This window comes from Mauremys reevesii, linkage group 26 (assembly GCF_016161935.1).
Source record: "Mauremys reevesii isolate NIE-2019 linkage group 26, ASM1616193v1, whole genome shotgun sequence".
NCBI lineage: Eukaryota > Metazoa > Chordata > Testudines > Geoemydidae > Mauremys > Mauremys reevesii.
Genome location: NC_052648.1, coordinates 9446174 through 9471730, shown reverse-complemented (window position 1 = coordinate 9471730; position 25557 = coordinate 9446174). Strand labels below are relative to the sequence as shown.

Genomic DNA, 25557 nt, shown 5'->3' with positions numbered 1-25557 from the left:
TTCTAAGGTACCAGGATTTTACTGTACAATTACAGCATTTACACAGCATTGGGGGATATGGAGGCGGGGCTGCTGGCCCTTTTAATATTGAGAAAATACATCTTTGGCTTTGGCAAGTGTGAGAACCTAATATTCTCCTTTTCTGTCATCCAGTATCTGTGAAAGCCTTTTGGGGCAGAGGCTGTGTCTCGTGGTTTCTCTTTTTGCCCCGTATCTAGCACAACGGGGCCCTGGACAGGACTGGGGCCTGGGGGGACTTCTGCAGTACAAATAGCCATGCCAATTCGGCCTAGTCAAGCCTAGCTAGTTCTTAAAGAACCTAAAATGTAATCACAGGGTGGGCTTTTCGAAAGTGCCTCAGGCAGTGGCTCTCAAACTTTTTTTACGGGTGGCCCCTTTCACACAGTGAGCCTCTGAGTGCCACCCCCCCCCTTATAAATTAAAAACACTTTTGTATATATTTAACCCACTATAAATGCTGGAGGCAAAGCGGGATTCGGGGTGGCGGTTGACAGCTCATGACCCGCCATGTAATAACCTCGCGACCCCTTGTTTGAGAACCTCTGGCCTAAGGCAATGGAGGTGTCCAGTTCCCACTGAATGCGGCTGGGAATGGGGTGCCTACTTCCCATGAACTCTTTGGCAAATCTTGCTGCTAGGCCCTGAAGCGGTAGAGGGTCCATCTGCACGGACCTCGTTGCCGTCTCAGGGCTGTTGTGAGATGGGATCAGAGCCCGGGGCTGCTCTTAACGCACAGGCGTGGGGGCGTCTCTCGCGCCTGGCCTTGCACAGAGCAGCGCCTGCAAGCGAGTGCAACCCCCACGCCCGAGACAGACACCCGAAAGCTCAGGCTGCTGCAGCCATTTTCTGCAGCTGGGTGTGATGGGTCGGTGCACAGATGCCACGCCGTGCATTGCCCTAAAGAAACCCCGGGCGCCCCTTGGCCTGTGCGGATCTTTTTTTATTGGCACCATCAGCTCTGGCCTGTTAAAAAAAACCAAACAGAAACTAAGGGGAAAAAAGGAAGCAAAGGAGAAGCAGGACAGAAGCACATGAGAGACACAATCATGTGATAGGAGAGCGGAGTCACCGCCTCTGGGGTTTGTACTGGAGTCTTGTCAACTCCAGGAGATCCCCCCCCGCCTTTGCTAAAGGAATCTAATCCCTCACTTCCCTTCTATACCAAATCCCTCCCCCTTCCCCCCCCCCATCACCCTCGGTCTCGCGACAGCTGCTTAACATAAAATGGCTACAATGTAACATCTTTGCCTTTTGATGTCTCTCGCGGCTGCTCCGGGAGAACTGGGGATCTAAAGCCAGAACAAAAGCCCCTCCCCTGCGGGACCTGCCAGAGACATGGTAGGTGGACTCGGCTACCCCAGGAGCAGCCTTTCCTGTGCGTGCGTGTGTGTGTGTTGGGGGGAGGGCCCCCCCCTTCTCCTTCCCACCTCCCTGGTCCCGGCCAGCAGAGACACGAAATAAACAAGCCCGGTGCAGCAGAGGGAGCCTGACACTGACCAGAGGCAGCTGGGCTCTGCCTGGGAAATGCGCTAGAAGGGGCTGAAAGTAAGTGAGGACCTGGGAGGAGCTGGTTTAAGGAGGGGGGGGGGTCTCCCCCCTCCTCACCCCCACTAAGAGAGAAGCAGGTCATGCTAAAAAGGGGGGGGCGTTATATATTCCCCCACCCCCTTTAAAAACCACCGCATTTGTGTTTTGCAAAAGGAGAAAATGTTGCTGGGGGGGGGTGTTGAAGCCCCCGGGGGAGGAGGGGGCGAGGGGGAGGGAGCGCTCTAGGGGACCGTATGTCCTTTGGTTACCATGCCTGGTTCGGGGGGGTGGGGGTCCTGGATTTGGATCCAGGACCCTCTAAACTAGCCCACTGGCCAGCAGCTTCTGCACTCAGGGGGGAAAGGGAAACTGAAACTGGCTTTCAGCTGAGCCAGGCAGATGGCTCCGGGGGGGTGGGACCCTTGTACAGGGGCCCAGTTACTACAGCCATTCTGCCCCCCTCCACCCCCCACCCCCGCCTTAAGGATGATTATGAGCGAACGTGGTATAAGGAATCCACCCTGCCCATTGTACCCTCCCCCTGTCTGTCACAGGGACCTGGAGTGGCCCCTTTTTTCTTAACAGGAAGCTGCTTATTTCATGTTGATTTTTCTTTCCTCTTTTTATAACTCCTCTTTGTTTGAAAAGACACCCTCCCTCCCCCCTCCCCCAAACCTCAGTTTCTCTCCCCCACCCCTGATTGACTGCACATGTTAGCTGGCTCCTTGTCCCAGAGCTGCCTGCACTGGCTCTGTTGTTGTCCTAGGGTTGCTTGCAGAGGTTCTGGGATGCTACAGTTATTCAGAGGGCTCAGGGCGGCCTGAACTGGAGGTGGCTGTCAGGCATTGCTTGCATGTGCTGTGACAATGGGTGAGCTGCTGGATGCTGCACCGGTTTGGGGTGGTGCGGCTGTTGGTAGGGAAAACGGGGGGTAGGGAAAACGGGGGTTTGAGCCTTTGTTTGGTTGTTTTTTTTATCGGGGGGGGGGAATTCTCCCCCTTGCCCCCTATTGCTGTAATGTCAGATGTGTGCGGTGAAGTATGGACGCATAGGAAGGTCCCGCAAGCTGGAATAACTTCAAAAGGGCCCTGCATGGAAGGAGGCTTCCTCTGCAGATCAATTTGCAGGTTAGCACAGGGGGCAGTGGCAACAGAGCACTGTCAGATGGGGGAGAGGAGAGGGAGAGAGGCTCTTAGGAGAAGGTTTCAGAGGGGCAGCCGTGTTAGTCTGTATCAGCAAAAACAATGAGGAGTCCTTGTGGCATCTTAGAGACTAACACATTTATTTGGGCGTACAGATTTTATTTATTTATATTTTATAATAAATATTTTATTTAATAACTTATTTATGCCCAGATAAATGTGTTAGTCTCTAAGGTGCCAGCAGGACTTTTTCTTTCCCCCCCCCTTTTTTTTTTCCTTGGGAGAAGGTGGCTTTACTGATGATGATCGATCAGATCATCTATTCTGTTTCCTGAATAGGCAGAGATTAGTGATGAAAGGTTCCAAACTAAGGCCTGGTCTACGCTTAAAAATTATGCACTATAGGTAGGTGGACGTAAGCCTGGTGTAGATACAGCGAGGTCAATGGCAGAACTCTTCTGCCGATCTAGCTACTGCCTCTCGGAGAGGTGGGTTAACTACATGGAAGGAAAAACCCCTTCCATCCATGTAGGAAGCACCTATGCCACGGCGCCATAAGATGTGCCACTGTAGCGTAGACCTGGTCGAGGTGAGCTATGAGGAAGGATTTGAAAGAAGCAGCATTTTCAGAAGGACTATTAAAAAGGTTGCTTAGGGCAAGTCACTTGACTAGGGGCCATTAAAAGCTGGCACAGAAATGGTGAAAGCATCATAAATTCAGGATCCTGACATGCAGCCCTCTCTGAAAATAATTAAGAGCAGGGGAAACGCTGTCATCCACCATCATGGCTGCATTTATTCTGGTGACTAGATCTTGAAATTAACACCCAGGTGTGATCACGGCTTGGTGCAGAGTGGGTTTCAAAGCGACTCTGTGTGTTCCTCTCACTAGCACAGGTTAGATGCTTCATAAATAAGAGCGATCTCCACCGAGAATGTATTTAATCACAAATGCAAAGGTCTTGTCTTTTCCCTTCATCGTTTTCATTTTAAAAAAAAAAGGAAGGAAGAAATCTACGTTTAAGGCTGAAATATTAATATTGCAAATAAGGAAAAACAAGTGTCGTCATCTGGATCCATTACAAACTGTAGATTATGGCGTTGAAGTTCGTGGTCAGCCCCATGCGATAATACAAAACGCACGTGTGGGAGGGGGGATGAGCGTGAGTCAAGGAGACTTTGGAAGAGAAATCTGAATTATCTCACTTTCGTGCAATTTGAGCTCGGTCGTAGTGTTCTTTTAACACCGTTATTTTTATTTAACGTGTACGTAATTAACCCCGTGATCCCTGATCTGCTTGTATCCATCAAGAAAGGAAAAGGCTTAGCTGAGGCAAATTTATGCTTTCCAGATTGAGCAGGAAACACTGAGCGAGCAGCCGCCAGAGCTGTGGGTTGAAAGCTCAGCAGAACGATCAGTGAAAAAGCCATTCTGCTGTCATAGCATTTATTTCCTGTATCTCTGGTCTCCCTTCTCTTTTATTATGTTTGCAGTGAGCGATCAGGAGTCCCTGGTTCCAAACCCTTTGTCTCTTATCTCTGCGTGTGACAATGTGTGTTTCAGAAATTGTATTAAACCTCTAGCTGCAGAGCATGGTGTAGATTCTCAAACAGGATTATTTGTTCCACTGCTGTGGATTTGTGAATGTCTTCTGTGTCAGCTGGTCTGAATGAGCCCTCGTGTTTGCACTCGGGGGCCGAGCCGTGGCCGTTAACAGACGTGGCATTGGGGACTTCTCTCCTAGTTAGGACTGCGTGGTTGCTCTGAACAACCTCCCCCAAAGAACGTTGGTTTGGATTTTGTAAAGGACCGTGTTTTGGCTGCAGCTGTTCTAGTGAGAGAGCTCACTAGTGAACGTCTCTTGGGGGAAATGGTGAATACTTGAAGAAAGTGACTTTTGAATTAGCGCTCAGGGCTGGAATCCTGACTCTAATGGTGTGTCCACACGGCAACCCGAGGCAGGATTGCAGCATGGGTCGACACATGTTAGCTGCACTAGCACTGCTAAACGGAGCAGTGAAGACGCAGTGGCACGGGCTACGGTGCGGGCAGCTAGCAACGCAAGTGTGTACCCAGGCTCCCGGCATGCTGGTACAGCCCATGCTGAAGCCTGTGCCACCACATCTATGTCACTGTTAACAGTGCTAGCTCAGGTATGTCTGCCTGTGCTGCTGTCCGCCTCTGATTGTGCTGCAGATGCACCTTAAGAGTTAAGGTTTGGAGGACAGAAATACACCAAGGAGTTATAGCCCTGATGCCCATGGCCCCACGCCTCGTGCAGTCACACCAGGGCAAGGTCCTGGTCTGATCTGGCGGCAGGCCGAGGACGAGGCCTGTAAAACACTCCCGTTCTGATCTGATCACGTGCTGCACCTGCTTTGCACTGAGGGTGAACGGGTGCAACAAGGAGCAGGGACCTGGAGAGCTGGACTTGGGGAGTTTGCTGTTCTGTACCAGATGCTGAAATTGGGGCTAAACTGCAAGGGAGATCAGGCCTAAAATTCTCTCTCTCCTTTCTCCGGCTCTCAAAACACAGTGGCCAGTTGGGGATGAGCTGAAGCAGTGCCCAAAGTGAGGAACTAGGATCTGAAAAATCTCCCTATTTCAAACACCCTGCTGCCGTGTCCCTTTTTTAACTCGGAACGTTTTGTGCCGAAAACTGGATTCTCCCCCCGCCCCCTTCCCACTACGCAGGCGCACGCTCGCTGCTTCCTGTAGGGCTTAGAAGATGCTCATTCCCTGCCTGAGATCGAACCCCTGAAGAAAGGAGGCTGAATAGTTGTTGCCATAGCAACGAGCGGTGCTGCTCCCAATGGAGAAGCCTGACCTGGGGTGCTATAAATCAGCAGGGGGATCTGGGAAAATCTATGCCAAGTTATCTTCCCCTCCCCCCCACACCCCACCCCAAATCAGCAGGGTTTTCTCCATCCTCTTACTTCAAATCCGCAGGGATTTTCGGTGTTTCAGTGGGTTTTCTCCGCTCCTCTGCCCTGTCAATGGCGCGCGGGGCCATAAGGCTCGTGGAGAGCCATTGAGAAATACCCCTGGCTTTCAAATGGAAGAAAAGTTGAGGCTTGCTGGTCCCTCCCCTGCAAATAGGCCTCGTGCTCCGGAGCGGAGATCTAAGCACCTCGATGGCCGGGTTCTCAACCTTTCCCTTTCTGAGGCCCCCTACCACCACCATATGCAATAAAAACTCCACGGCCCGCCTGTGCCACAATAGCTGGTTTTCTGCAGATAAAAGCCAGGGCCGGTGTTAGGGGGTAGCAAGCGGGGCAGTTGCCTGGGGCCTCACACCACAGGGACCCCTGTGAAGCTACATTGCTCAGGCTTCAGCCCCAGGTGGTGGGGCTCAGGGACTCAGGCTTCAGCCCCATGCGGCGGGGCCTTGGCGTTCTGCCCTGGGCCCCAGTGAGTCTAATGCTGGCCCTGCTTGGAGGTCCCCCTGAAACCTGTCCCCTCATCTCCGGCTCCTCCTGGGGCCGTCCCTGGCATTGGGGTTGCAGCTGGACGCATGCAAACCTGGCCTGCAGCACCCGTGCAAGAGGTAACCGTTTGCTCAGCGCGGGCTGCGTCATGTGGCTGGACCGTTTGTGCTCGGCACCTGGAGGTTTACGCTAGAGCTGGTGGGAAACCTTTTAACGGAACAGTTTTCTTTTGAAATCCAGACGGTTTTGTGGGAGCTTGTTAACGTCAGTGTAATTTTTTCGGATGGGGAGGGCGGGGGAAGGCAAAATGTTTCATTTTGACAAAGTTGCTTCAGTTTGCTGCTTTAGATTTTTTTTTATATTACACAGTGTTTAATTTTAGGTATATTTAGTATATGCGGATTGAGTACCAGTAAAAATGAATCAAACGATGCTAAAGAAACACTTTGATACTATTAGGGTGACCAGATGTCCCGATTTTATAGGGACAGTCCCGATTTTGGGACCTTTTTCTTATATAGGCACCTATTACCCCCACCCCCATCCCGATTTTTCACACTTGCTGTCTGTTCACCCTAGATGCTATCGAAATGAAATATTTTGAGGGTCCTGAATCAATTTTTTTTTTTTTTACTTTTTGTTTTGTCGGAAATTCTGAAACTTTGGTTTTTCGTTCCCAGTTGGAATAACTTTTTTTTCTAAACGTCTGACTTTCCCACAGACCAGGAATTCCGGGTCCCAGTCAGCTCCAGTTTTTTCACTAGCGTGAAGGGCACGCTTCAGGCCTGCTCCAAGCCCAATGAAGCTGATACAAAGACGCCCATTTGCTAAAGCAAGCTTTGGAGCAGGGGCTCAATGAACTAGGAGCCCTTGTCTCATTGCATGCGCAACTTGCATGGGGGATGGGAGCACAAATCCTATTGACGTACAGTGGGACTTGTGCTCCAAAGTCAAACAGGTGCTTTTTAACATCCCAGTTTAGCCACTCCACCTCAGTATTGTGCTCACCTTGACATATAACCTTAACTCTGTCCCTTTGTGTATATGCGTCATGATACAGTCTTGTATCGGTCACATGCTGTTCCTAAATTTAATACTATGCAACTTACATCTTACTAGCCTGTAGGGGATAAACCTAGAACACCAAAGACTTTCAGTGTGTCTGGTTCACGCTACCCCAAGACTAGATATAGGATGTTTCAAGGACTGTGCCAATATATTGTCCTGTCCCCTCCCTCCCCTGTCCTGCTCCTTGTTTGTTCCACCTACCTGTTGTCTTCTCTCTTAAATTGTAAACTCTTTGGGGGCAAGGACTGGGACTTATGTGGTCCATCCAGTGCCTAGCATAGTTGACTTTCAATGGGATTTAGGTCAGAAGTGCTCTTGGAAAACTTAACCCTTTACCCAAAGGCACATGCGCAAGTGGGGGCAGGGGCAGAGCTAAGGTTGTATGTGCAGACTTCACTCTGGCAGTCAGGTGACTCCGTGATGCAGCCTTCGTGGTCTCTCGATGTAGATCTCTGTGGAATTCTCTACACGCTTTTAGGTTACTTTTCGCTGGAGGTGATTGTTGGTCTTTGTTTCTTGTGTGTCCGTGGGACTGAGCCGAACCAGCCTTTGGGACAGTCCAGTGTGGACTGATCAGGTTGGGCTGAATGATTGACTTTCCCTAAGACTTGTCTGATATGCAGCATTTTTATTCTTTCTACCTCCGGGAGGTCATTTGAATGTTGGCACGTAGGGATTTTTTTGACCTGGTAGTTCTCACTTCTGTTGTTTTAAAAAAATTACCCCCGCAGAGATTGTACAGAGATTGTGTGGGGGGGAATTTCCAACAGAAACTGACGATAGCAAATGCACAGACCCACAAGCTGACCCTATTGCTAATGGTACTTTGTGTCTCTTTACTCTACATTTCCAAGGGAGGAGATACGCTGAAAAGCTCACGGCGTGAAAAGCAAACACCCGCTGGGGCCTCAGACCCCTTCTGGGGGTTGGGACGAAAATTCTTCCGCTGCCTGGGGAAAATCCCAGCCTACGAGTGTAGAGAGCATAGAATTTCCAGCCCCTGTATGGGGTTTGGGAGGGGCGGGCGGGGGTGGGGGGAAGAGTTCTGATCCCTCAGGGCGGGTGGGGGGGTGGCAGAGGCACCCTCTGAGCTGACTAAGTCCCAATTGCCCCACTGAAAGATTCCTGCCTTGGCTTGTGTGTGGGGGCTGTAGCCTGCTCGGTTCCACTCAGGGTCAGTGGTTTGGTCCAGGGACCACTCGAAGGCGTCCTTGATAGATGCATAGCCCTGTGAGGTGCCCCACGTCTCACCATGTGCCCTGTCTGGTCCCCTCCTTGGGATTTACGGACATGCTTGGAATGTGTCAGTCACTTCTGAGTAGTCCTCAGGCCCCTGCATCCCAGCTACTGCCAGCCAAACTAGCCAATAAGAGGCCTTCCTCTTACCACTAGGACGGTATGGGCATCCCACTTCTGCCACCAGTGTAACTGGAGTGCTGTGATCACTCACCTTTGTCCTGGGTACCACTTCTCAGGCAAGTGTTGTAGGCACCTGAGCTGCTGGGCCCAAAGGCCTCTGCACCTGATGAGTCCCAAATATCCATCTACCGACTGCACACAGCCCCCTGCTGCACCACTGGCTCCCTGGCTCTGTCCTTACTCCTCCCTGACTGTTCTCCCAGAACCTTCCTTTCCTGGCCTCTAAGGAGGAGAAGTAAACGAGCAGGAGCAGCAGCCTCATTGTGCTGACCTGTGACAAGCCCAGGGAGTTTCTGGCTTTAAAGGCACAGACTGGGCAGGTAGCATAAAACTGTTGCTGATGGCCGCAAAGAGGCCCCCAAACCAGAAAGCGAACAAGCTGAGCACCCTAACTCTATACAACTGGCATCTGGCCTAAGAGGAAGGCAAGGCAGCCTAGTGGATAGGCCACTGGACGGGGACTTGGGAGATCCCAGTTCAGTTTCTGGCTCTGCCACTAGTTTGTCTGGTGGTCTACAGCAAGTCACTTTGCCTTCCTATGCCTCAGTTTCCCCAACTGCAAAAGGAGGCTAGCGATTTCTGTAAAGCACTTTGAGCTCTCTTGATGAAAAGAGCTAGCTAACAGCCAGATACGGGGCTTTTTGGTTTTTTGTTTTAAATACAAACCCCAAAGTTAAGCAGCCGGCCTCGGATCAGTACATTTTTCAGCCCCAACCCTGCCAGTGCTTAACTGTTTGTGGTGAACAAAAGGTGAGATGTCACCGAGCCATAACCTGGAAGTATTTTCCTGCACTATACCTGCAAATGGGAAGTTGCTGGGCATCGCAAGGATGTGCTTTGCCCGGGTTCCTCCTCTTTGTCGCTTTTACTTTTCCACTGAAAAATCCATGAGGGGAATACGGCTGACCAAGACGGGGGGTCAGAATGGTGCTTGGGCGGTGGCTGCCCCACAAAGGTTAATGAACCTGCTACGGCCCTTTGCCAGAAGGTGGCGGTGTTGTTAACTCAGGCAGTGGGGTGTGTGTTTTCCCAACCAGAAGTCCCAGGTTCAATCCCCACTGCTGACAACTCCCGTACAGTGCAGCTGGGTTTGAAGCCACGTGTTAATTTGTTGGGGCAAGGCCCTTATCCCCTTCCATCCCTAGCTGGCACGGTCTGCGATGCTTGTCGCTGCACTGGGACTGCATTCGCTTGGGGAATCCTACCCCTGACAGACTCTACTGCAGCATGGCCAGGAGGAGAAACAGGCTCCTCTTTGTGCACCACAGAGCAGGCTTTTAAACCGTGCTGCCTCTGCACAAACCAGGACCGAGCTTCTGCCCGCCATCAGCCTTGCTGATCAGAGGCACCTTAGCGGGGTCTGGTTCTGTGAGGTACCAGCTGCCCCAACACCAAGCTAAACGTGGCAGGTGCCACACTCACCGGTGGTTTGCAAGCGGCCTGGGTGTTCTTGGCAGTGCGGGATCCATCTGTGGCCCTTCTGAGAGGAGTGGTTAGGGTGCTAGCCTGCCATTTGGGAGACCCAAGTTTAATTCTTCGCTCTGCCACAGGCTTCCTGCGTGCCCATGGGCATGTCATCTGTAAAATGTCAAACCTCACTGGGTGCTGGGAGGAGAAACACATGGGATACTAGGGGGCTGTGGCGGGTATCCAGGGGGTTTTGGCAGTAGGGAGCCTTGCACCTCTAGGTCACGGGTTCAGATCCTGTCCAGGGCAATAATGATCAAAAGTCATTCATCTGACTACTGGTTTGCATGAAAATGAGTTTAATGGTCACAGGCTAGTTCCTACTGGGACAAGTCTCCACAACTGGCAGGCCAGGATCAAGGAGGCCATGGAGCGACCTCTGTGACCCTCCCGCAGTGGTCAGGGCTGAGGGGTACTTGGCTGCATTCAGGCCTGGTACAGAGTAAACACCAGGCTCTCCTGGAAACAAGTTAGTGAGTTGCTGCATGGTGCTGCCCTGCTCTTGATGTGCCAGTGTGAACTAGAGTTACTCGCCCTTGCCAAGGGAGGAAGCAGCCCCACTGGCCCAAGGACATCTGCCCAGGCAAACTAGGAATCCAGCTCCAGCATCCTGCACTGTAATGGTGGGCGCTTTGCCCGGAGCGGACTGGCCCAAGGGTCTCCAGCTGGACCTCCCCTGTAGTTAGCAATGTCGGCATTCGATTTTCATCCCTGCATGAGAGTCTGAGCAAAGGGGGAGCTCGGGCACCTCCTTGTCCCCGAGCAGCTGGGCTGCCCTGAGCCCTCCATGGGGAGAGGTGGGGCATTGAGCCTACTGATGGGATGGCATGGGGTCCCCTACACACCCCTGTCCTCTAACTCCCACTGCTGCCTCCCTGCGCAGGTGAGGGAACAGCCCAGTTCCTGACATGAGAGAGGCATTCACAGCCTTGAGTTTCCAAGGCTAATGCATCCACTGGGCCGGGGCCGGACCGTCTGAGGCCGATGTGGCTCTGCAGGGGTGGTTGATCTCAGCACCGTCCTGAAGAGCTGTCCTGCTCCGACAGCTTTGGGGAAATATCATTTGGCAGCTTGGCCTCGTTTAGATGGTGAGCTTCTCGGGGCGAGGACTGGCTCCCCATCTCTGCACAGCACCCGGGGGGTGGGGGGGTGTGAGATAGATGTGTTCCCTGCCTCAGCTCCTATCTGCCCGGCAGCTGCCGCTCCCCAGCGCTTCTTCATCCCTGCTGCAGCTAACGGAACTTAAAATGGCTTTTTTCAAGACGGTCTGTTTCTAATAGGCTTAGGCTGGGACCCACGGAGGGAAGGCCTGTTTCCCTGGCGGTGTGGGGGAGAGAAAGATCATGCAGGCTGCCCGTCATCAGCTGTCCTGCCAGGCAGATGACCAGTCAAGCCAGTGACTCCCGCATCCGCTCTGGCTAAGGCTGGCCAAGATCCTGGGTTTAGCTCGGCCGCCAGCATGCCTGGCCACCTAGAAAAGCAGGGCTGGAAGAGAGGACCTTGAGAAATCAAATCCAGCCCCCTGCACTGAGGCAGGACCGAGTAAACCTAGACCATCAATGACAGGCGTTTGTCCAACCTGTTCTTAAAAACCTCCAGTGACGGGGATTCCACAACCTCCCCTGGAAGCCTGGTCCAGAGCTTAACTACCCTGAGAGCTGGAACGTTTTTCCCTAATATCTAACCTAAATCTCCCTGGCTGCAGGTTAAGCCCATTGCTTCTTGTCCTGCCTTCAGTGGACATGGAGAACAACTGATCAACAGCCTCTTTTGTAGCAGCCCTTAACGTGTTTGAAGACAGTTATCACGTCCCCCTCCTTCAGTCTTCTTTTCTTAAGACTAAACATCTGAGTTTTTTAACCTTTCCTCAGAGGTCAGGTTTTCTAAACCTTTTATCGTTTTCGTTGTTCTCTTCTGGACTCTCTGATTTGCCCACCTCTTTCCTAAAGTGGGGCACCCGGAACTGGACACCGTCCTCCTGCTGAGGCCTCACCAGTGCCGAGTAGGGTGGGACAGTTAGCTCCTGTGTCTTACATACAACACCCCAGAATACTGGCCTTCTTCAAACCTGCATCATATAGTTTTACTCCTATTAAATTTGTGATCCACTGTAACCTCCAGATCCTTTTCAGCAGTACGACCACCTAGCCAGCTATTCCCTACTTTGTAGTTGTGCGTTTGATTTCCCCTCCTCACTTCCTACACAGAGTACTTTGCACTTGTCTTTATTGAATTTCATCTTGTTGAATTCAGACCAATGCTCCAATTTGTCACGGTTGTTTTGAATTCTAATCCTGCCCCCCAAAGTGCTGGCGACTCCTCCCAGCTTGTGACATCTTCAGTTTTAATAAGCATCCTCTCCACTCCGTGATCCAAGTCACTAATGAAAACATTGAACGGTACCAGACCCCGATCTGACCCCTGTGGGACCCCACTACAAACGCCTTCTGAGTTTGGCACTGATCACTACTCCTTGAGAGCGGTCTTTCAACCACCCGTTTTATAGTGACTCCTAGTGTGCTTATGAGAGCCTCATGTGGGACAGCCTTACCGGAATCAAGAGATCCCCCATCTACCACTTCCCCTCTATCCGCTGCGCCCGGAACGCTGTCCAAGAAGGACATTCGGTTGGTTTGACGTGATTTGTTCCTGACTGATGCTGCCATCCCACACGCTGGCCTGAGGGAGCAGTATAGGGTGACCAGATGTCCCAATTTTTGGGGTCTTTTTCGCATATAGGCTCCTTTACCCTCCCCACCCCATCCCGATTTTTCACATTTGCTGTCTGGTCACCCTAGAGCTGTACAGCCTCCACCTTCACGGGCCCTGCCGCCTGAGCCTGACCCAGCTTCGTCGGGGCAGGTCCTTCACCAGACCCTGCAGGAGCGGCAATTCCCCCCGCCCTCCACCAGCCGTCCCCTCCAGCAGCTCCCCCTTCCTTTCCTTCCCCAGCACCGCTCTCTCCTGTCCACCCCAAGGGCCTTCCGCCCAGCCGCTGCCCCCCTCCAGCTCTGTTCCAGCCTCGGTGGTGGGGGACGAGGAGCAGGGAGGAGTGAGCGGAGAGAGAGCAGAATGCTGGTGGGCCAGGACCACTCCCTAACATGCCTCCCCCTCCCTCTCATATCTTCCCTGTGAGCCCCTCCCCATTTGATGGGCCTCCTGTCTTTTCGCTGAGGAAGTCTGATGCTCCCATGGGTCCTGTGGCCACAGGTAGTGGTAAAGCTACCTCCTTAGCACCCAGATGCCCCAGTAGCTGGGTAGCAGATAGGTGGAGGGGGGGATGGAACTGGTCACTGCTCTCCCAGCAGCTTTTCCCAGGCCACGCTGGGGAGGGTCAGGGCAGGGGAAACTAAAATGTTTTAAGGAGCAGCTGGTTTTGGGGGGGCAGAAAGACCCTGCTTTTTGGGGGCGGCTGGCCTGGCTCCCAGCTCCGACAGGCCACGCTGCCATGTGCAGCTCTGTATCCCTCACCAGACTAATCAGCCCCGGCCTTTTCAGCCTCCCCTCATACAGAACCTTTCCCCTGCCCATCTCGGGGCCTGGCCCTGCCAGCTCTCCCCTGCTTGAGTCCATCACATCTGGCAGCTGGGGAGGGGCGGTGTCGGTCTTGCACGTTCACGAGACCTCTCCGTGCACGGCTGACCTTGTCCCCTTGTGTCTGGTTTAGCATCACCAGGAGAAGAGCCCCTCGCCGGTGCCCGGCATTGCCCGCTCCGCCACGGCACTCGCTTACCACGAGCACTACGGTCCCGTCAAGAGCAAAGCCCTGAAGACTGAGAAAGACGCGGCGTTGCCCTCCTTCTCCTTGGGCGGTAAATACGTTTCCGAGGGAGCCGAACCGTCGGTGGGAGACGGGGAGGGTGGATGCAGGTTGCGAGGCGGTTGGCGTGGGAGGGAAGAGCCACGGGCAGTGTGCGTGTGTGGAAAGCCCCCGCTCACAGTAACACAAAACCTGAACCCGTTGTGTGGGTTTGCCCCACGAGGATCTGGTGAGGGAGGTGTCAAACGTGGGACCCGCGTGCAGAATTCTCCTGCTGAAGCAGCTGAGCACACCTCTAGGTCTCGGCCGTCACCTCCCACCTGTGTTAAGACAGCATGTCCCTCTTCAGGGTCCACAGAGGAGCGCCAGGCGGTCTTGTCTTCCCATTCTGAAACCTTTCAGGCTTGGACGGGGCCAGGGGCGGGAGGGGCAAGTGACTTAATGGATCAGACTAAGATGATGGACAGATCCCTCCAGCTTCTCTCTTGGAATTATGGGAGAACAGGGAAAGAAATGCTTTTCCCACTTGAAAAAATGTCCAGCCCTGTTCAGACTAGCTGAATGTGGACCTACACCACCCCCCTGCCCCCATCCCAGGTCTGGACTGTAGCATAGCCCTGGTGGTGGTGAAGATCTAGTGTATCACCTTAGTTTTCGGTGGGGGAGGAGGGAATCCATTTGGGTCAATGACAATTCTGACTTCCAAAGTGCATCCTACACGTGCTCCGTAGGAGTCGTCCCTAGGCTAGAGACGCCCGTGTGTAGAGCTGTTCGGGGCATGCCCTTCTTGGATCCAGGGGCTAACAAGCTTATTGCAAAGAATCGTTCTTTGCTCCAGAGCAAACGGAGCTTCAGAACGTCGTGCACGAGCGGGACATTGGCTGTTAAATGGCCTTGAGGCCTTGGTTCCTGCTGGCCTCCAACGGTGGGAAGTGGAAGAGCTGGTTCTTTGTCCCCAGATGCCCTGTGGAGGAGCCTGGCTGTGGCTCCCTCCCCGTGCGGCTCACAACCCTTTCCGAGGCGTTCAGGCTGGGAGCCGGCATCAGGAAGCTACGGGCGAGAGCCAGGCCTGTGCCAGCTGACTCGGGCTAAGGGGCTGTTTAATTGCAGTGTAGACCTTGCAGGGTCCTAGATCCTGGACTCCTGAGGCCAAACATCTCCACCGCACTGAAACAGCCCCATAGCCCGAGCCCCCCATGCCCGAGTCGGCTGGCCAGGGCCAGCCGCCGGTTTTGAATTGCAAGGTAGACAAACCTAGATGCTTCCCATAAAAACCCAACATCCAGGTTCAACTTGAAAAGGAGTCCAAACGCTGAGAAGCATGGAAGTGGCCCCCAGCAATGGCCTTGATTGAAATACACCACGACAGCTGAAATATCCCACTGTGCCTAACGCGCTCCTGTTCTGATGGCCTCTGCCTGGCACTGGCAATCGCTTTGCTATGCACTGGGCAACGTCGCAGCTCAGCCTCGCCAGGCTGCTGGGAGTTCGTCTCAGGTGGCCACGCTCCCGTCGTAATTCTGGATCTCTCCAGCAGGCTACAATGACCCGGCTGTGTCGGGCAGCCAGATGCACCCAACAGGAAGTGGAGGCAGCGGGGCACAAGCTCAGGACCTGCGGCTCTCGAAGCGCAGACCCCTCCCAGGTGAGCTCAAGGGCGTAGCAGTGCACGGGGGGTGGGGGAGGGTAGAACTGTGATCCCAGCAGGTCCACTCTCTTCCAGCAGAGGGCACCGCTCCAGGTATATTCAGGGGCACGACTGTTCATCTGTTTTCTTTGGGGAGACTAACTCGAACTTGTCCCTTAAATGTTAACCTGGGATTCTTGCTAGAGAAGGGGGAGGAGTTTGGGTTCAGGCAGGGGCGGCTCCAGGCCCCGGCACGCCAAGCACGTGCTTGCGGCGGCATGCTGCGGGGGGCGCTCTGCCGGTTGCCGGGAGGGCGGCAGGCGGCTCGGTGGACTTCCCGCAGGGATGCCTGTGGGTGGTCCACCGGAGCCGCGGGACCGGCGGACCCTCTGCAGGCACGTCTGCGGGAGGTCCACCAGAGCTGCGGGACCGGCAGAGCGCCCCCCACGGCGTGCCACCGTGCTTGGGGCGGCGAAATGGCTAGAGCCGCCCCTGGGTTCAGGCCAGATTCCTTTACTGTATTCCTGGGCTAATCAGCTAAACTCTTCCTGTTCGGCCTGAGAACTGTCCCAGCGAGAAGACCCAGAGGGGTGGCGCTGGAGGAGGTGGCAAGGGAAAGCAGTGGCTGCCTGGAGCAGGGGAGAGAGACCAGGCAGTGGCGGGAGAGAGGCAGAGGTGGGACGAAGGGGTGTGGGGGGGGGACGTGATGGAACATTTCTGCAGCTTTGGACCCTTCGTCTCTGGTCCGAGCAGAGCCCAGGCTGATAGGGACTGGAACCTGTTGCCGTCTGACTGCTCAGCAGCCTGTATGATAGGAGTTCGGTGGGTCTCATCAGGGACAAAAATCACCATTGCGCTCAGTGTGAACTGGCCCCGTTGGTTGCTCATCTCAGCAGAGAGCCCCAGCCTCAATGAGCCATTGGGGATCCCCCCAGGTCAGGGGTGAGGTATGCTGTGGGGGGGAGCAAATGGCCATTGCCACCCTCTGCACCCCTTTCCTGGGTGACCCCGGTATGTTTCACATCTGCAGGATCTCTGGCCCAGATCTCTGCTTGAGAGGCAACCTGCCACGCCCTCACGGGTGGGTGACGCGCATCGTGCCCAAGCCAGCTAATTCTGATGCCAGCAGTGGAGGACCAGTGAGGCCGTGCCCTCATTCTGGGGAGGAGGGAGGACATGAAGGCGGGGAAGTTATTCGGGCTTGGGAGAGAACTGACTCCAGTGGCTCTCTCTCCTTTCAGGGAAGCACTACCAGTGCTCCAGCTATGGCTGCAAGCTAGCCTTCCACAGCATGCAGGAGCTCATGGATCACATGAGAGTCCACTACAGACCCACCCAGTCCCTGGAGGGTAAGACCTGGTTGCATATCATTCCAGCGGGGTGCTGGGAGAAGGGGGGCCTTGCTGCCGAGAGGTGGGGTGTCAGGACACCACATGCTAGGGCAGGCTGGATGCCCGAGATGAGGCGGCCTCGTTATCCCTTCCCAGTGCTTCCTCTGCGGCATCAGCCCGGCTCTGCTACTTGTAAAGCATCGGTTTGCTGTTGATGACTGAGCTGCTGGTGAGGAGACTCCAGCCTGTGGGTTGCGTGTGAGCACTTGTTGGAGCGGTGATTGTCCACTGAAGTCACATGGTATTGCTACCCACTGATGGGCTGGCAGGGAGAGTGCAAACTCGTAGGGTGACACAGGCCGGGTTTACAGGTGCTGGACTCTCCCAGGAGCTCAGGTCTCAGTTGCTCCAACAGGGAACAACGGGAGACGCTGGGTCCTCTGGCCATAACTTTTTCTAGCAGTACGTGGGAATGGGAGCTTGTAGCTCTAAACCTGTGTTGTGTTTCAAACGCCTCCCACCCCAGACAGTGTGAACCGGCACTCGCCCAGCCAAGTGTTCGCAAACAGCAGCTCCCTGATCCCAAACGCTCACCAGTGTGCTCCTGCCGCTTGGGCGCGAGATCAGATCTGCTGTCCGAGGAGAAGCTAATTCACTAACGTTCCCACCCCCAGGTTCTCTTCCGCACCCCCTCATCTTATTAGCCACTCGCTGCCAAGCCGCTGCGCTGCTAAAGTGTCCAATTAACCTGGGGGGGGGGTTATTTTGGGGTTTTTTGGGGGGTGGAGGAGTTGAAATTTCCCTTGCTGTGATAACAAGGTCCCCTGCCCTCTCTGGCAAATGCAGTAGCTCACTTAACGTTCTGGTTATGTTCCTGAAAAATGCAACTTTAAGTGAAACTATGTTAAGCGAATCCAATTTCCCCCATAAGAATTAATGTAAATAGGGGGGGTTAGGTTCCAGGGAAAATGTTTTCACCAGACAAAAGAGTGTGTGTGTGTGTGTGTGTGTGTGTAACTGTGAAGCTTGGTTGAGGTGATGGAGTCAGAGGGAGGGCTATTTCCCAGGGAATACCTTACTGCTAAATGATGAACTAGCACTCGGCTGAGCCCTCAAGGGTTAACATGATGTTAATGTAGCCTCACGCTCTACAAGGCAGCACGAATGGAGGGAGGGGAGACAGCATGGCAGACAGGGACAGAGATGCACACCCTGTGTGAGAGAGAGATGCACACTGCCCCTTTAAGTACACTGACCCCACTCTAAGTACATTGCCTTTTTAAGTAGATCAGGAAGCTCCCTCCGTCCTGAGCCCTGTCATGTCCCCCCAGCTCTATGGAGATGGGGTAAGCGGGGGGCAGGAGCAGGGAGGAGGGGGACACCCTGACATTAGCCCCCCTCCCCCTCCACGCAGCAAGCAGGAGGCTCTTGGGAGCAGCTCCAAGGCAGAGGGCAGGAGCAGCACATGGCAGTGGGGAGAGGGACAGCTGAACTGCTGGCAATTGATAGCCTGCTTGGTGGGGGTGGGGGCTGCCGGTCCACCCTGGTTCCAAGCCCCCACCAGCTAGCTCCACCGGGCTGCTCTTTCTGCCAGCAGTGGACAAAGCAGGCAGCTGCCAAACGACGTTATAAGGGAGCCTTGCGCAACTTGAAAGGAGCATGTTCTCCGCTTGATCAGCGATGTAAGGGTGTTAACCGGGACGACTTTAAGGGAGGCATTCCTGTGGCCGTTCTGAGTGTGTTCACAGAGGTGAGCAGTGTGCGTGTCGAAGGGGCTGGGCTCCCTAACCATTGCGTAGCTGGTTCGAAAGAATCCCTCGCTCTAAGCTGAGAACGTTGTGGACCTGACTCTAGGTGTCCCACTGACCCCTCTGCCCCTCTTCTGCCAGGTAAAATATTCCACTGCCCCACCCAGGGCTGCACGGAAACTTTCCCCAGCATGCAGGACCTGGTGGCTCACATGAAGGTGCACTACAAGCCGAACCGCTACTTCAAGTAAGTCCCCCTCTTTGGGTCACAGAAATAAAGCCCCTTCTTCCCCTCCCTCCCCGACCCCTCTCACTGGTCCCAGCTAGTCCAGAGCCCCCAGATCTCCTAGGCAGGGCACTGCACCCGCCAGACTGTTCTCCAATGTGCCAAGCAATGGGGCTCTCTCCTGTGGCTTGGGGGGCGGCTCCGTGCTGTCCCTCTGCTTGGGGCGGGGCCCTTGTGGGATGCAATGGGCCAGTTCTTCTCCCTCCTCGGTGCTGGCTTTGTCCTCTGGGCTCTAGAGTCCCGCAGCCCAACGGGACCCGCCTCCGAGGGTCGGGGTCTGTGCAGCCGCTGCCTGTTCCGCTCCTGCCGGCCGCGGCCGCCGTGCTGGGCTGCGCATGCCAAGGTGGCGGCGCCTCTGGCTGCGCAGCAGGGGGTGGCAGCTGACAAGAGAGGGGCACGCGGCCGCTGGCACTGCTCTGCCAACCCCAGGGGCAGAAGGCAGCTGCAGCACTGGCTCCGGTTTGTGGGGGAAGGGTCAGGTCAAAGAAAAATGGCTCAACCTTAGCGGAGTCTGGTGGGTTTGGGCCATGTGCCTGGGATGGCTCCTTCCTCCACGAGAGAGATTTCCTGGTCCGCTCGGCTCTTGGCCTCTCTGCTGAGCTTGCAGGCTGGCAGTTTCCCCTCGGGCCGGGCCGTTGCAGACTCGCCCTCTCCTGTCGCTCCCCAGGTGTGAGAACTGCCTGCTGCGCTTCCGGACTCACCGCTCCCTCTTCAAGCACCTGCACGTCTGCTCCGACAGCGCCAGCAGCCCGGCTCCGGCGCAGAAAGCCGAGAGGCCCCCCGCACCTGCTACCTCCGGACTGGAGAAGGACCCCCCGGCCAAGCCGCTGGAGGGGCTGCCCAAACTCCAGAGCGTCATCCGGCACATGGAGAAAGAAGCCATCCTCCCCAGCATGGACGCTGTCTCCACCGCCGTGCCAGCCTCACTCCCCACTAGTCTCCCTGGTCTCCACGGCTCCCTGGAGTCCATGCCTCTGGTCTCTCCGGCCTCCCACCCGTTCCCTCTGCTGGAGCCCTCGCTCTTCGGGCCGTCGTCCTTGACCCGGTTCTCGGGCCAGCCTCACTCCTCGGTGCCGGGGTCTTTCCTGTCCTACATGCACCCCTCTCCCTACAGCTTACCTCAGGCTTCAGTTCAGCATCGCCTCAGGCAGTATCTGCCCAGCCAAGGCCTCCCCGTCTCCAACGCTGTGTGGAAGAAAAGTCAAGGTGAGAACACAGGGCCAGCAGGTAAATCTGTCGTCTTCAGCTGGGAATCCCCCAGGCTACAGCAAACCTCCTTCCAGGCTCACCCCAGGCTGCTGCTGCGAGAACCCACAGGCGGGCGGGGAGGCACTTCCAGCCGAGGACGCTACCCACCAGCTGCCCTGTCCTCCCTTGCCACCCTGAGAACCAGACAGATCCCACTTGCTCAAGCTCCCAGATTCCCTCTGTCCCGGGCTCCATGGGGTGGGTTCCAGTGGCCATGTCTCCACCCCTCATCCCAACATCTCGCCCCCACCAGACAAGCTGCTCCATGCGGAAACTTGAGAACAAGATCCACGTCTCTCCTGGAGGGCTCCCCAGATGTGGGGCATGAGGCACGATCCCATTTATCCTGCTCTGTTTGTTTGCCAAGGCCTGGGGGTGTATTGGGCTGAATCCTCCGCTGGCTCCACCAACCTCCATGGAGATACCGCGCCAGTGGAGAATTCGCCTCTCGTTCTGTAACCGAGGCCGTGACACCTCCCGGGCCTGTTCCTCCCGCCAGCCTGTGGCCGCTGTGCTCAGCTGGTGAGCCCCGCTCCCTTTCCCGTGATGGCCATCGTCGGCCTGCGCTGGGGACCCCTTCGGCGCAGGATCTGGCGGGAGGAAGCGCCCCGGCGACAGGCTGCCCAGCTAATGCCCTGACAAACCTGCGGATGGTGTGAGCAACAGGACGTGTTCCTGGCTCTCATTGGCTCCAGTGTGAAAGTCCCTCTCGGTGCTTTAAAAAAAAAAAAAAAAAAAAAAAAAATCCCCCTTCAGCTCCCCCACACACCGCCAATCTCCGTCCCGCTTCCACCCCCTGGAACTGTCCGTGGAGTCCTGCGGGGGCAGCGCCTGGAGTGATGCCCCCTGGTCCCGTCAGCCTTGTTCTGAAAAGCCAGTGGCAGCTGCAGCTGGACACAGCTGGCATCCGAGCCAGGGCCTCTCGGTCGCTTCCCTTCCCCCCCAGCCAAGGGAGGGGAAGGCCTAATGCTTCTCGCCCCTCGATTCCCTTCGCAGGTGTGTGCGTCGGCCCACGCCTCCCATGCTTTGGCTCAGGTGTGACTTCAGGTTAGTGCGGCACCTCTCGGCTTTGGGCTGCTCTCTGGTCACTGGGTGGTGCTGCTGTGCGGTGAGGGGGTGACCTGCCCTGGGAACTGGGGAACCCAGGGAGAGTCAGGGGAGGGCTTGAATTAGCCACGTCACCCAGGACAGCAAGGGGCACTTAGTCCTTGGCGGGCCCAAGGGCACCACCCAGGGGGCGAAACAACCGCGATACCTGTGGTTGTGGCTTAGTCCAATAACGTTCAGTCCCTCTGCAGCAACTGGCATTGGCCACTCGGTGAAATGGCCCAGGGGTCTGACCCAGTCTGGCCGTTCTAACCTGCAGCCCCATGCCCTGACTGCCTGCAAGCTAAGCAGCATCAAGACAGCTCAGTCACTGGAGGGGAGACCTCCGAGCTCCTCGATAAGGGACGTAATACAGAGGCCTGGTATTAAACTGCTGATGTACCTCTAGCTGAGAAGGGAGGGTGCTGCCTTCCTGGGGGAGGGGGATCTATCTGGCGGTGAGCAGCAGTTGTCTGGGACTGACAGCTGCTGTGGTGTCTTGATGGACAAGACTTCTTATTTAAACCAAACCCTGAGCGGGGCCGGCTTTGTTACCCTCAGCCCGACTCTGGGGGGCGCTGGCCTTGATATCTGGGGAGGGATAGTGGCCCTGCAGTTTCTGGGGACTCCGACCATTTACCCCCCTCCACTCTGTACCGAGCAGAGATCGTCTCGGAGGCCTGGCCCCTCTTGGAAGCCATGTCAGCCTGGCCTGTCCCTGTTGGAGCCCATGCCAAACCTGGGAGGCGTGGGAAATCAGCTGCTCTTCTGTGATACCAGGGAGGCTTGGATTTCCCCAGCCGAGCCAAGCGTGTGGGAGCGAAGGCTTTGGGCAGGGGCATGACCTGCCCTTTGGGGCTTAAACTGGAACAGCCGCTGGCCCCAGCCCCCGGTTCCTTTTCTGTGTTAGGGGCGTTAACAGTAGCAGCGAGAGGCGCCAGAGACCCAGGCCACTCTGCCGGGTGCTGCCCAGAGAGAGACCGCCCCTGCCCCAAAGCACGCACCATCTCAAGAGCCAAGACGGACCAAGGGCGGGAGGAGACCAGCTGGTCAATGGCAGAACTGGGAATAGATCCCAGGCGTCCTGAAGCCCAGTCCAATGTACCATGCTGCCTGCCTTGGCCTTTGGATCTCCCATTCCCACGGCCGTCAGCTGCTGGGTGTGTTTCAGGGGGCACGGCCCAGGTGCTGCCGGCGTGGTGCTGAACAGCTGCGCATGCCTGGGGGAAGGGGATGCCCGTGCGATTGCTGTCCCAGGGCACTAGCAAGTCAACGCACACGCTTTCCGCCCCCTGTGCTGCAGGCCACTCCTCCAACAGCCGCATCGTGTGGGAGCACACGCGAGGGCGCTACACCTGCATGCAGTGCCCGTTCTCCAGCGCCTCGCGGGAAGAGATGACGCTGCACATCGACGATCAGCACAAGAATCCACCCCTGCCCAGCCGGCTGGATGGAGAGATGGGTGCGGTCCGGTGCGGGGAGCTGGGGGGGGGGGGATCTGCCCTGCTTTCTGGTGGGAGGAGCTGTTTGGAGCTGATCTTGGGACCCTGAGCCCCCGAATTCAGCCCAGATTCCTTCGCGTGACAAGTGTTCCTGTGGTCTTAGTGGGAGGAGTGGGTCATATCCCAGCCTCCCAAAGCCACACCCTTCCCAGAGCCTGACAGGGCTGGAGTCCCGTCCCCTGTCTCCCCCCGCGGCTGGAGAAGCAGGGAGCCTGGCTTGGTGAGGTTTAGGGGGGGAGGAAAACTTGTCTCTGAGTGATCTAGGCAGGGGACTAAGCCCCACTGCACAGGGACTGGAGAGATGTGGACACTGCTAAAGCTGCCTGAGAAATGGCCCCTGATCTTAACTGCTTCCCTACTTGTCTCTGAGCTGCACCAACTCCATCCTCCACCCTGGCCGGGAAACCTGCCCTTGCCCAGCTGTCCTGGCCAAAGCGCTCCCATAGGGGCCGGTTTGGGGGAAGGGGAACTACTCCAGCTCCACCCACAAGCCCAGAACAAGTGGATGGTTCCTACCAAACTGCAATGACCTTGGACTTATCATTAGGCTTCAGCGTCAGTCGAGGTGCCTGGAGCAGATACGGGCCTGGGCCTTTCTGCAAGCTCCTAAAGGCAGTTGTATTGGACCCGACTAGGTTTTCTTGGTCACCAGCTGGGCTCCGCTGAAATGCAGCAGCAGGGCGTGAAGCCGCAGCGCTGGCCCCGTGCAAGCTAGGAGGCCATGCACCCAGTGCCCCACTTGGCCCTAGCCTCTCGAGCAGCTGCCCAGGAGCTGGTGGATTTCTTAGCGCTGATGGTTTTCCCTTGTGCTTCTCTTACAGACTTCGGCGTCGGCCTCGCCTCCTTCCACTCAAAGCTCCCGCCGGAGATGGAGAACTCCCTGTACTCGCAGCTCTGATGCTCCTGCTGAGCCAGGGGTGGGGAGGGAGGGAGGTGTGCATGGGAATGCCATAGGACCAGGGGTACGTAAAAGCCAGTGCTGCAGCAGGAACCTACCCCCCCTCTTCTGCCGGCGCTGTGTTTGCACCCCTCCCCTCACCTGTAGCCATGCCACTGACTTCAAGCTGTGCACTGCAAAGAGTTTGGGCAGGGAGAGGCTTTTCCTTGGGGTTTTAGGTGTTTTTTTCTTTTGGGAAACTTAAATTTAAGTCCTGGAAGCTTGTGTATCCCCCCCTACTCCAGATCTTATTGCTTCAGGCACAAGGGTTCTCTGTAGAGCCTGGTAGAGTTGCTCAGGAGTTAGTGGACTTCTTCGCGGGGATGAGGTCGCTAAGAAATAAATGGGAATTGGACAGAAGGGTCTGCGTCTGCTCTGCGTGGTGCTGCCTTGGGCCTGGCCTCTCCCTGGGCGTGGAACAGGGGGCTGAGCAGCAGGGCTCTAAGCACAGGCTGCAGCTGGGTAAACACTGGTGTGAGTTTCCTTTGGGGGATGGAGTTGGAGGTGGGTACCCTGCATGGGGAGGGCTCGAGGGGAGCGGGGCTGGCTAGGCAGTAGCCTCAGGGCAGGATAATTGATTTGGAACAGGGTAATGGCAGGGCCTGGCCTGGCCGAGCCACCCCTGCTTCCCTCAGAGCACTGTGCCAGGAAGCTGGGGACAAGGCCAACCTGCAGAATTCTGCTTTTTGGGGAGCAGGAAGCTGACAGCACCAAGCTCGGCCGAGGGAGCTGGCCAGAGCAGGATTGGTGTCTTCCGCTGGCAGCGCCTTCAGGCTGGGACCTGCTGTGCGAACACCCAGCCCCTCTTTGCCCTTCGGTGCTTATGCTCTACGAAAACCAGGCAGAGCCCGCTGTGCCTCCCAGCAGGGGAGACAGAGGCAGAGCGGGGGTGGGTCTGGTTTTCAAAAGGGCTCCCCCTTTTTCCCCCCATCCCCAGCTTTGCTGCTGTGTGAAACTGGCCTCCTCAGTCTGCACCTTCCTGGGGTCTGAGCCTGGCTCGAAATCTGACCCTCAGGGACGTGCCCAAAGCTATGGGGGGGCGGGTTCTGCCAGCTGGTTAATCCAGCTCTCAGGGCCTGGAGAGCAAGGGCCCCAGAAGCCTTCTGCTGAGCCAGCTGGATCTAGCCCAGGAGGGAGGCGGACCTGGCTATGGTGTGCAGGGAGTGGGATCAGGTGTGACCCCAGGCTGGAGAGATGGGGAACTTCCTGCCACTCCTGCTGCAACTGGTTCATGGCCCAGACGGTAACGAAGCGCTGCCTTTGCCTTGCAAGCAAGGGTCACTGAGGGTAGCAGGAGCCAAACCTGGCAAGAGGTGAGAGGGGGTTTTGTGCAGTAAAACCACTTCAGCCTGGCCAGGTTAAAATCCTCCCTAGTTGAGGGGCGGCTCGTGACCTCACGGCAGCCTGGTTTAAGAAAACCTAAGCTGCTACCCACCGACCTCTTCTAAGGCCAGCCAGAGGCTGTTTCAGTCTCACACGGGGGGTGGGGTAAAGAAGATAGGGAAGCTGCAGCTGTTTGGCCTCACTTGTTAATTAGTTGTAGTGAAGGTGACCCCTCCTTTCCCCCCCACCCCCCCATGCCCAGTGTGTTACATGCACCTCGGGAAGGGAGAGGGCCTGGGCCACGGATCTTACAATCACGACGCCAAAGAGGCAGCAGACCAGCTCGCTGCCCAGACAGGGCGTAGGGTGCAGGGCCTTTTCCCCAGCAGTTACTCTGCCAGCCTCTTGTTTACCACCCACCCACCCACAGTGCTCCAGGAGCAGCCTGGAAGCAGCCATGGTGCTAGGTTCACCATTCATAAGAAGGGCCAGACTGGGTCAGACAACTGGTCCATCTAGCCCCGTGTCCTGTCTTCAGACAGTGGCCAGTGCCAGGTGCCCCAGAGGGACTGAACAGGGAATCAAGTGATCCATCCCCTGTCACCCCTTCCCAGCTTCTGGCGCAAACAGACTAGA

The 25557-nt window shown here is 55.9% G+C and overlaps 1 protein-coding gene across 4 annotated transcripts; it reads left to right on the top strand.

The window, feature by feature from the left end:
• Positions 1–1209: 1209 nt before the first annotated feature.
• Positions 1210–24568, top strand: ZNF414 (zinc finger protein 414). 4 transcript variants are annotated; one of them, XM_039516070.1, is made up of 9 exons: positions 1210–1359; positions 13741–13885; positions 15371–15478; positions 16702–16809; positions 18681–18786; positions 19493–20031; positions 21070–21120; positions 22463–22621; positions 23483–24568. In XM_039516070.1, exons 1-9 carry the CDS (start codon positions 1357–1359, stop codon positions 23557–23559), a joined length of 1296 nt encoding a protein of 431 aa, XP_039372004.1. In that variant the 5' UTR covers positions 1210–1356; the 3' UTR covers positions 23560–24568. The 4 variants fall into 4 exon arrangements, with proteins under 4 accessions (XP_039372004.1, XP_039372003.1, XP_039372005.1 ...); XM_039516069.1 differs by having other exon boundaries at positions 15368–15478; XM_039516072.1 differs by lacking the exon at positions 1210–1359 and adding an exon at positions 1428–1566.
• The last annotated feature ends 989 nt before the right edge of the window (positions 24569–25557 follow it).